Source organism: Sorex araneus, chromosome 3, assembly GCF_027595985.1.
Source record: "Sorex araneus isolate mSorAra2 chromosome 3, mSorAra2.pri, whole genome shotgun sequence".
Lineage (NCBI taxonomy): Eukaryota > Metazoa > Chordata > Mammalia > Eulipotyphla > Soricidae > Sorex > Sorex araneus.
The window spans coordinates 75,407,956-75,420,215 of NC_073304.1; the positions used below are offsets into that span (position 1 = coordinate 75,407,956).

The window sequence follows — 12,260 nt, forward strand, 5'->3', positions numbered from 1 at the left end:
AAAAAAAAAAAAAAAAAAAAAAAAAAAGACCTGATAAAACCTTTATCTGGGCCAGCACAGACCCAGAGTAAAACTGGATCCCTCTCAGAGAGAAGCTCCAGCAACAGGAAGGACTGGAAAGGAATATTAAAGAAGACCATCAACTACTCCTAACTCTACCCCTTGGCAATCACTGTAGCAACAGTCTCTGACCTATGTAAAAAGACACACATGAGGAGGTTGGGAAAACCCTATAAAAGTCAACTTGAACAGGGGAAGTACGCACATGTGCTGCCAGAGCCCATGTATTGCCTGTGTCCATGTAGAACGCTGGGATGTACTGGGGTGCCATGTTCTCTCTCTCTCTCTCTCTCTCTCTCTCTCTCTCTCTCTCTCTCTCTCTCTCCCCCCCCCCCGCACGCGCATCTCCACCTCTCTTTCTGTCTCTCTTTTCTGTCTCTGCTTCTCTCTTCTCTCTCTTCTGTCTCTGTCTGTGTTTCTGTCTCTGTCTGCGCACCCCTTTCCCCTTCCTCAAAACTTCAATAAAATCTTATACTGTACTGCAAATCTGCTGAAATTCTTTTCTCTGAGGGAAAGATGAAAACTGGAAAGACCTGGGTAAGGTCCAGGACCAACTTCCCTTTCTATTAAGGAACAAGTTCCTGGCAGTCCTAGATTTCTCCAGCTGTTTCCACAAGGCAAATGTAGATCAAGAGAAAGTGGCAGATCCCCCTCTACAGGCTGCCTCCTCTCTCCTCCCCACTCCATTAAGTCACCCAGGGAATCACAGGCATCAAAGCAAGATAATGGAGAAAGAGATTAGAGTGACACACCCACAAACCAAGAAATGCTGCCAGAGGAAGGGACCGGTTCTGTCCTGGAGTCCTGGAAAGGGGCATCAGTGCCAACACCTACATTTCATTCAGCACAAGAAAAACAACTTTCAATCCAGGCCTCCAGACCCATGACAGAAAAAGACCTCTATTGCTTTAATTCATCAAGATTATGGCAAATTATCCAGAGAATAGGAAAAAATCAGCCCTGGGGGAAGTTTAAACCAGAGTTGTCTGTGTCAGAATAAGTCTTAGACACTCACCCAAGAGGAATTTTTTTTCCCTTGCATATAATAAATTCTCCCCATGACTGATAAGGCACTTCAAAGCAATGGTACCAGAACCTTATCTCTCTTAATTTGAATTAAAGAATAAACCAGTAAACTGAGTCTTGCTTCCCTTTCCTTCCCTCTCCTTCTGTTAGGATTCTCTAAGAAACAGTCTAGCTAAGAGTCATCATGTTTCCTGTCACAGGGGCTAGTTCTTACCCTGAGAGAAATAGAAAGCCAATTGTGTTTGAGGACTGTAATACTGATTTTTTTTGCTTTTTTTGGGGGGTCACACCCGGCAATGCTCAGGGGTTACTCCTGGCTCTGCACTCAGGAATTACCCCTGGCGGTGCTCAGGGGGCCATATGGGATGCTGGGAATTGAACCCGGGTCGGCCGCGTGCAAGGCAAACGCCCTACCCGCTGTGCTATCTCTCCAGCCCCTATCATACTGATTTTCTTATTCAGATGTATCCATTTCAATTTAAGTTTCCTTATAAGCTTAAATTTACTAACAAATAATTAGCACCCAAGCCTCAGTCAAAATGTATCAGCTCACCATAGCAGCTGCCAACCTATGCATAGTTAGAATATGAGGGAATATTAAAGGAATCTGAAGAGCAGCTTATTCCTGTTCCATGTGAAAATGGTTTAGGAATTAATCTTAATTAAAAAATACATAATTTCCATTCATTTTTTTGAATTTGGTAAAAGGAACAACAAATACGAATAAAATTTTCACACACACAAATGACGATGATTTCATATTGCAAATATAACAATAAAAATAAAATGTCTTGGGATAAATCCTAAAGTAAAAAAGATTTATGAGTCGTGTTCCTGCTATTTTTTTTGAATAATCAAATGTCAACTTTTAGGTCTTTGTTATTAACAAAAATATTTACATTTAATCATAAGGCTTAAATTAAAACTTTGTCCTTTGTATTCATGATAAAAAGACTAAGTTCTCAAAAAAAATAACTTCTCTAAATTTTTAAAGTAAATATAAAACTGTATTATAAAATATGGAGAAAGAAAAGCATATTTGTGAGCTCAATCTGAATGTCATGTTCTACAATACATAGTTTCATATAGTAAGTTCCCTCAAACACACAAGGAATGTAAACATGACTAGGATCTAGGGAAAATGCTGGTGAAACTATCTGAACAAAAAAGTGGCCCAGACAATGCCTTTGTTAAGAAAAAACATCCAAAACATATATATACAAACTAAGGTTGGAATTTTTTTACTCAAATATTCAAAAAGTTTGATGTAGGGACAGAGAGATAGTACAGAGGTTAAAGGAGTTCCCTTGCACATGGTCGTCCCCCATTCCATCTTTGGCATCACGTATAGTCTCCCAAGGACAGCCAGAGGTATCATCCCTTAACACACCATGGGGTATGATCCTTCGCCCTCCTCCCCCCCAAACACAAACACTCTAGAAGAAAAATACGATGTAGCACGATTGAGGACCTCATTAAAAGATGTTTTTGTTTGTTTTTCAAATCATAAATTTAATGGATAAACTTGTCTCTTCAATTGTGACAAAGCTAAGCCTTAGTAGATGACTAAAATTCTACTGCTTTGTTGTCCAAAATCCTTTCTTCTTCTTTCTTATTATAGCTTTTGCTTCTCAAAGTATGTGCTCTATTTAAAATGACATTTTGAACTAGAAATACTTGTGCATTTCAGCTGAAGAGTATTTTGAGACGAATCTATTTGTGTACTTTCATGCCTCAGGCCCAGTTTGTTTATGAACTAAAAATGATTCTTACCAAGGCATGTCTTCACCAGTGTGTGAAGATCATGCCTTGGTATGATCTTGATCATGCGTGTGAAATAGACTAGATGTTTATAACTAATAATATTTCAACTGAATAATAAAAGCATTTTGAAAGAGGAAAAAAGTGTGGCAGAGAGCATATACGAAGAGCTGTCAAATTTTTACCAGAAATGTATAAATATGTAAAATTTTATCACAAATAAAAGCAAGAGTTACTTTTTATGTTGACAAATGCTCAGAAACCAATAACAAATCTGGAGAAGAAATAAAAAATAATTTAGATTGCTCAATTCAAGGTAGAATTTTATGTAGAAAAAAATTAAATTCTAATTATACAATGATTTGTAATGACAGTAAAACTAAATATAAGCAATAAATTATCTGGGTTTATTATGCATTTCACATGTTTATATTTTATATGTAGCCTGTAATGTTTTATAAAATACCATGCATTACTGAAGACAAAAGATAAAAATTCATTCATAAAAGAAATTCAACCTTGTTACAAAGATTTAGTAAATTAGCAAAGACTGAAAAAAAATGTAGAATTGCCCTCAGGTACTTTATTTCAAAATTACACAAACGAAATTTCTTCAAGGATTCATTCAGCAACATTCTCTGAACAAAATTTTTAACTCTTTCACATCTGCATGAATCTGACTTCTTTTCTCATTTACTGTCTAACACATTAGCTTCCATTGCAGACAAACATAACAGTACCAAAGAAAAGGGGGCTGCCCCCAAAACTTGGGTTTCAGCACAGGCTGCAGGTGCCTGGGAAGCAATGTGTTCTCTCTGCACAGAAGTAGACAGCTGAGTCTCCGGGCTGGGTGTCTGCGATGTGCAGGGAAAGATGTTTCTCATTCTTCTTCAGTAAAACCGTGTATCGTTCTTTTTGCTCTCTTTCCTTTGTTGAAAGAATGTATGTCATCAGCTGGAGACTTTTCCCGGGTTCTTTCTTATACCAGGGGAAGTAGTCTGAGGCACTGTCCGAATAGGTACAGTTGATGACAGCCTTGCTTCCCTGCTGGACACTCAGGGAAGGACTCTGAACCACCTTCTCTCCTCCACTGACACCTAAAGAGAAAGAAAACGTGACACTATGAGAATAGGTCGCTGCATACCAGAATGTATCTGTACTATAGGACTAGAGAAAACCTCGATCAAGTCTTCTTGGGCTGCTAAAGTTCATCTTCTTACTGATTTCCCCAAACTCTGAACTCACAGCCCATCCGCAGCCACAAGAACAGGAATCCGGCTCCAGTGGACGGCTTCATTGTCCCTCCCTTTAAAGACCAAGCATGGACCTGCAATGCCCAGCTGACAAAGTTGCTCCCAATGTCAAGTTAGTCCTTCTACTCCTAACAGCCAGTGCTTTCTAGCCTGAGCTACTCAGCCAATGAGAGATGCTTCTGCCACAGGCAGTTCTTACTGAGCCCCTGTCCCTTGGCAATAGGGTGTACTGCCATCTTGTGGTCACATCGGCAACTACTGAACTTGCAGCGACCATGTGTTTTGTAGTCCTTTGAGGGACTCAGACACACAAAAAGAAAGCAAAAGTCACATAAATTAGGACTGGGTTCAAAATCTAAATGGAGAGACCAGGAGTTATATATCTGCGTGCCACTGGGTCATGGTGAGTAAGTAGAAAACAGGTAAATGCCCTTGGTGTTAATGGCAGATGTGATTTACAAATAAATGATAACTCCGGAAAGCTTCATGTTTTTACACTGTATCACTGTATCACTGTCATCCTGCTGCTCATTGATTTGGTTGAGCCAGCACCAGTAATGTCTCCATTGTGAGATTTATTGTTACTGTTTTTGGCATATCAAATACTCCACGGGTAGCTTGCCAGGCTCTGCAGTTTGGGCTGGATACTCTTGTTAGCTTGCCGGCTCTCCGAGAGGGCCAGAGGAATCAAACCCGGGTAAGCCAAGTGCAAGGCAAACGCCCTACCTGCTGCGCTATCACTCCAGCCCATAAAACTAAGAAAATATATTCCTTACTTTCCATCTAATTAGCCTTCTATCCTCGTGTTTCATGAAGAATGTATTTTTCTAAATGGAAATGTAACCCAACATGAGAATTGTGATAGGAAAAACACTCAGTATTTGAAAGGTCTTTTATCTCCAATCCTCCTGTTTTAGAAGAAAAGAGGTCTTGCTCAATACAAAGAGCATTGCTCTTTTCTAGAACTGAGATCCAATAATAAAAAATGTGAACTCTTTATTCAATAAAGATTACTGTGATAAAAGGAAAAGATCAAATCTCAATCATAAGGAAGCAAGGGGATAGCTCCATTAGTTTTATATTTTAACTATAGGAAATGGCTTGACCAGTAGATTTGGTTGATTTTCCATGAGAAATTTGGTGTGATAAAATCTATTCCAAGGTAGTACTTTACCCTGTCATCCCATTGTTCATCAATTTGCTCAAGTGGGCACCAGTAATGTCTCCATTGTGGACTTGTTGTTACTGTTTTTGGCATATCGAATACGCCAAGGAGAGCTTGCCAGGGTCAGCCATGTGGGTGGGATACTCTCAGTTGCTTGCCAGGCTCTCTGAAAGGGATGTAGGAATCGAACCCGTGTCAGCTGCGTGCAAGACAAATGCCCTACCCACTGTGCTATCACTCTAGTCCATTCAAGGTTACTGTCACTGTCATGCTGTTGCTCATCGATTTGCTCGAGCGGGCACCAGTAACGTCTCCATTGTGAGACTTTTTGTTACTGTTTTTGGCATATTGAATATGCCACGGGTTGCTTGCAAGGCTCTCCTATAGGGGCGGAGGAATTGAACCCAGGTTGGCCACAGCAAGGCAAATGCCTTACCCGCTGTGCTGTAGCTCCAGCCCAGTTCATTCGAGGTATGTGTATAAATAAATAAATGATTCTAAAAAATTGACCCTGCCATAGAAGTGGGGTGGGGTAGGGTGGGGGAGATGGCGTGGGGGTGGTGGGAAGGACACTGGGATCATTGGTGGTGGAGAATGGGCACTGGTGGAGGGATAGGTACTTGATCATTGTATGCCTGAAATGCAGCACGAAAGTTTGTAACTATGTAACTATACCTCATGGTGGTTCACTATTAAAAAAATAATAATAAATAAAACATTTTAGTAGCACTATAGCACTGTCCTCCAGTTGCTCATTAATTTGCTCGAGTGGGCACCAGTAACATCTTCATTGTGAGACTTGTTGTTACTGTTTTTGGCAATATCTAATACTCCATGGATAGCTTGCCAGGCTCTGCCATGCAGGCGGGATAGTCTCGATAGCTTGCCAGGCTCTCCGAGAGGGGCAGAGAAATTGAACCTGGGCCAGCCACATGCAAGGAAAATGCCCTATCCGCTGTGCTATCGCTCCAGCCCCAAAACAATTTTTTAAAATAGAATTGACCTTGATATATGATCTCTGGGGGCACCAAAACTATTGCATTTCCCTAACGAAAAACCCCTTTCCTGTGATTTGTACTTACTGCTTTTCTGGAAGTAAGAGCGATAAAAAATCCTTCATTCACAATTTTACAACATAGATACTTAAGGAAAACTATCAATGAAGAATCACAAATCAAAATGTAAATTTTTGTGCAAAAATGTGTTTCTATAGAAGTTCTTCATCCGAATGAACTTTGTTTGATTTATCATCTACCCTCAATATTATTCAATACACAAATTCTTCACCGGACAGATTTCTCTCTCATTAGACACATATAGTTTAGGTCAATATTTTGCTTTTTACATCACTGTACCAGCATTGAATGTTACCATGTGAAAAGGCTTTTAGAGATATGCTACAGAGATACCTCCAATCCTACACCAGGCTGTTTCATCTGGGGCCACCCAGAGCAGAGCAGGTGAGTTCCCCTCCCTGCCCCAATGGAGGTAGCCCCAGCAGCCGAAAACCTCCAGAACTAAACTGCCGCCATGCTCATGACCCCTCTCCACATGCTTGGAGGAGCCACACGCGTAAGTGAATCTATTCCTGGACCTTGCAGCCACATCGCAGTCATGTGACATGTCATACTTTACACCACTGATTTACCAAGATTAGCACACCACATTTGATGGGGTTTAAAGTAGAAGGCAACCAATCTTCGGGGGAAATATGTATACATATATGTTATATATATGCATATTTGTATATATATACATACAATTTAAGCTCAAAAAGCTCAATCTTTAACAACATGTTACTAATCTTTTATAGAAGGGTATAATGGCTCCTGGTGAAATACAGTCTTCACACACTCTCCTCTAAGAAAACTTTTTTGGGTCATTTTTAGCAGATTATTCATAACAAGCATTACAAAATTAATTACTTCAGTTCTGCTTTGGAAGGAGGGTTAGGGTTCGGGACGGAAACATCTGAAATATAGAAGTAGGAAGGTATAATTGTGGTGGTATTTGTACTCAAATATTAAATGTAATCAATTATTGTGAACAACTTTGTGTCACTTGTATCACTTGTCATCTCTTTGATCTTCGATTTGCTCAAATGGGCACCAGTAATGTCTACATTCGTCCCTGTCGCATGCTAGAGTAGCCCAATGGTATCTGCTTGCTCCAGGAACACAAAGAGCCTCAAACCGTCCATTCAGGGTTTTGACAAAGAAGTCTGGCCATCTTTTTGGTGGGCAGCCACATGGTCTTTTGATATCCCATGGAATCCAGTCGGTAACAGCTGTAGTCCAGGGGTTGTCTCTGAATCGCATTATGTGTCCGGCTCAACTGATTTTCCGTGCCTTGGCAAATGAGACAGTGTCCCTGATTCTTGATCATCGACAAAGGTCAGGACTCCTTTCTCCCTCTCTCACTTGAGTGAACTGTGATACTCCAAACATAGCTCTTGATTCCTCTTTGGGATACCCTAATAGCATTCTCTTCCTGCTTTTGTAGGGCCCAGGTCTCTGAGACATGTATTAGTGCAGGAAGAACGGTAGAGTCGAAAAGATGTGCCTGGAGTTGGTGGTTCTTTGTCTTCTTAACAACTTCTTCAATGCTCTTGAAGGCGTTCCATGCTTCTCTCTCCCTCATGCACAGTTCTGGCACTAAGTTGTTCCTCATGTTGAGTTTTTGACCTAGGTACACATAGCTGCTGCATTCGGAGATGTTCATTCCATTTAGAGCAAATGGAATGTCAGGGACTAGTTCGTTTTTCATGAACATTGTCTTGGTGAGATTCAGCTGCATTCTGACCTTTCCACACTCGCAGTCGAAGTTGGCCAAAATTTGTGCCGCTTGGCTAATGTTTGGTATTATGAGAATGATGTCATCAGCGAAGCAGAGGTGGTGTAGTTGCCGACCGTCTATCTTCACTCCCATTCCTTCCCATTTCAGTCATTGCATGATGTTCTCGAGGGTGGCACTGAAGAGTTACCGTGAAATAGTATCACCCTGCGAAACCCCTCTCTTTACGTCAATTATTACTTCCTAGAATGGTGAGATCCTGGTGGTGATTCCATGACACAGTTCTCGGAGGATCCTGATGTACTGAATTTGAATGCCCTGAATTTGGCTAGGGCTTCAATGACCAATTTAGTCTCAACAGAACCAAAGTCCTTCTTTAAATCGAAGAATGTTAAACAGAGCAGCATCTTGAACTCTCTCGAAACTTCAATGAGTTTGATCACCGTGTGGATATGGTTGATTGTACTGAATCCTTTTTGGAACCCGGCTTGCTCACATGGTTGTCCTTCATCTAGAGTTCTGCCAATCCTATTCAGGAGGACTCGAGTGAACAACTTGTAGATGACGAACAATGGCAGATTGGGCGACAGTTGCAGATGTCGTGGATGTCTCCCTTCTTGTATAACAGAATGGTCCTGCTGGTTTTACCATTGGGACAGAACCTTGCATTCAGACAGGTAGCATATGAAGAGCCGAGCCAGTGTATTGACGAGTACCGACAGCAGATTCTTCAGGTGTTCGGGTCTGACCTTGTCTGGACCGGGTGCTGTACGCATCTTTACTGATGAAATGGTGTGTCGGATTTCTGAAGGGAGAATGTTGGGAACGACATATCCATCCTGCAGAATTTGGTATGTGGGCGGTTGGATGTATCTATCAAAGAGATCTGAGTAGAAGTCATGAATAATCCTCTTCATTGCCCTCCTTTTTAAAATTTTTATTTATTTATTTTTATTTAAATTTATTTTTAATTTTTTATTAGTGAATCACCGTGAGGTACAGTTACAAACTTATGAACTTTCATACATTGCCCTTCTGGAAGATGTGATAGATACATCAAGACGTTGGAGGGAAATCATCTTGGTTTTGTAGTTGGCAAAGATCAGGCGAGCAATGCCATATCTTTCCCGGCTTCTGCCATATTGGCCAACACTGCTGCTCTTCTCTCTTTGGCGTCTTCCTTTATCACTTCTCTGTACAGCTTTATGAGCTTGGATGTTAGCTTGTGATTGCCTGAGGCTCCTGTCAAACCACGTTGGTGAATGAGTTCTAGAGTTTCCAAAAAGAAAAAAAAAGTTTCCAAAGACAAGCATCTGTTTGTGGCTTTCCCACTCTCTGCATTCCTCGCACAGTCATGGAGGTGCTGAATCAGTCGATCATATTCCTCATGGATGCGTCAACGATGGCATCTTCCCATGTTGCCACTAGTGCCAAAGAGCTCTGAGTTGGTGGTCATTCTGGGAGTTCTCTTTTTTTTTTTTTTTTTTTGCTTTTTTTTGGGTCACACCCAGCGATGCTCAGGGGTTACTCCTGGCTTTGCACTCAGGAATTACTCCTGGCGGTGCTTGGGGGACCATATGGGATGCCGGGGATCGAACCCGGGTCGGCCGCGTGCAAGGCAAACGCCCTACCCGCTGTGCTATCGCTCCGGCCCCGGGAGTTCTCTTCTTAAACTTAAACTTTACAGTCCTTTCTCCCCACTCTGTGAAGTGAAATTTTGCATGAAGCAGACAATAGTCCCATCCCGTTTGAAATTTTGGTACATCAGCAACAGTAACAACAATGGGCCTCATCCCCCTGACACTGTTGTGAACAACTTTATAAAAATTAAATAAAATTTAAAAACAAAATGCTCTGAGAGACACTGAGTCCATATACTAACAACACATACACAGACATCACCAAGGCAAATTTCTCACTGCCTTATCTTGACTCCTCCTCAGAACTTTTCTGGTTGACCTGGACTTTTCTGGTTATATACCTCTTAGACTCCATATTTCATTGCTCTCTTCTTTTTTCCTTCTTCCTTTTTTTAAAAATACACAATGTCTGAGTAATGCTCTACATCCACTTCTTGCTTCAGAATATATTTACCTAGGAAATGAAAAATTGGCTGTTTCTAAAAAAGTCCTTTGAAAAACTTCTGATGTACATCACTTCTGCTGTGCTCCTACAGAAGCTAGTGAAATGGTCAGCTTTGCTGGACAACAGAGACTCGACCTGAATCTCCCCTCCTGTTTGTTCAAAATATCCAACTTCTATGCCCTGGAATTCTTCATTCTAGTAGTCACACTGGATTGTACCCTGGCTTCCCAGGAACTGCAGAGATCTACATGTCTGCACTTGCATCAGACAGTTTCTCTTCGTTCAGCAGTTTGGCCCTGCAGGAAGGAGGCAGAAGGAAGAATGCTATCTGAGAAGTATGGAAATCCAACTTTTTGTATTTCCAACCTTTCATTATTAAATAGTTTCATATTGCCATCTTGGACATACATTCTGCTTTGTAAAATAAAATTGTACGGATGGATTTAGAGGGTTTCTTCTATATCTAAAATGCTTTTATTCTGCTTACCACATGATAGATTTATTATCAACTGGATGTATTCAATATGGGGTGGTGTGAGAGTGAAGAAAAATCATTCCGCATGTGAAACCCCCAGACCATATTTACCTTCACTGGTGTCCTGGTGAGGGAGGATCTGAGATTTCCCTCTAAGAACTCAAGGGATAATTCAGAATTGTAGAGGGTGTCCTGGAAAATAATTACTAATTGGATTTGGGGATTTTCATTTCTTTAATTATGATCAATAATGGATCAAGGAGAATCTTTATCATATTAAAATGGATTGAAGTGGGGGCCAAGGAGATAATACAGCAGGTAGGGTCCTTACCCTGCATGCAGACTAAAACATGTTCAGTCCCTGACACCCCATATGGTCCACCAAGTTAACCAGGAGTAAGTCTCATAAAGGATTTGTCTCATACAGTACAAAAGGCCACAGACAGTGAGGCGAGGGTGAATACCATACTGTGTTAGAGTTAAGTAAGATACTTCTTTCTAGAGATGATTCTTATATATTTGGAGGGGATACACCCAAAGGTCACTCCTAGTAATGCTCGGGAGACCATATGTGGTACCTTACCTGCTGTACTATCTCTCCAGCCAAGCAGTTCTTATAACTATAACATCATTTTTTTCCTAAGATGAAAATCTCAATACTGACAACCAAATTCATGGGCAAAGAGGCAAAACAGAAGATAATCCCCCAAAATAAAAGTCAATAGAAATTTAATGTTTAAAAAATTGAAGAAAATGGGGCCTGAGCTATAGTACAGCAGGGAGGGCGTTTGCCTTGCATGCAGCTGATGTGGGTTCGATCCCCGGCATCCTATATGGTCCCCCAGCACTGCCAGGAGTGATTCCTGAGTGCAGAGCCAGGGGTAACCCCTGATCATCACTGGGTGTGACCCAAAAAGAAAAAAAATGAAGAAAACATAAAGGATTTAGTAGAATATTTAGACAAATAATCTCCTAATCAAGCTGAAACTTCTCCATTTTGAGCAGGGATATGTGAGCACAGATTCAGGATGCCTAGAGGGTACCAAGCAAAATAAATTCAAACAGAACACCACCAAGACACATGGATCATAAAAAGGCTAAAGTCAAAGAGAGAAATAGATTAGTTAAAATGGCGAGAGAGAAACAAAGCCTGAGTCACAGGAAAACAACATAAAATTATTGTGTGATTGTAACCCAAACATGAAAGCTTGTAACTTTTTCACAGTAATTCAATAATATTAAATAAATAAATAAATAAATAGATAAATAAATAAAGGCCTGGTCTTGATGCCAGCTGTTATGACTTAAGAGATAGGAATTCCATGGGGAAGGACAAGCTAAACTTTCTTGAGGACTTAGTCTGAGATTTACTGAGGACTTAGTCTGCTCGCAGAGTCAGAGAACTAAGTTTTGGGATCTTTATCTCTTGCTGTCTCTTGCCCCCGTGCCTGACTCTCTTCAACGGGGCCCCTCAGAGGGGGTGGGTTGAGTTTCCCTTCCTGCCCGAGTAGAGCCCCGGCAGCCAAAGACCTACAGAACAAAGCCACAGCTATGCTCAAGGGCCCCCTTCACACATTTGTACGAGCCTCACGCATGAAGGAACCGGCAGAGGAAGCCATATGTGTGGGACCTGGGTCTGAGA

The 12,260-nt window shown here is 41.1% G+C and overlaps 1 gene segment (V, D, J or C); it reads right to left on the reverse strand.

Annotated features, from left to right (window-relative positions):
- Positions 1-3,621: 3,621 nt before the first annotated feature.
- Positions 3,622-4,144, reverse strand: LOC101545223 (T cell receptor alpha variable 5-like). The segment is given in 2 exon segments: positions 3,622-3,944; positions 4,093-4,144. Coding segments are annotated over 2 exon segments (375 nt in total).
- Between the last annotated feature and the right edge of the window lie 8,116 nt (positions 4,145-12,260).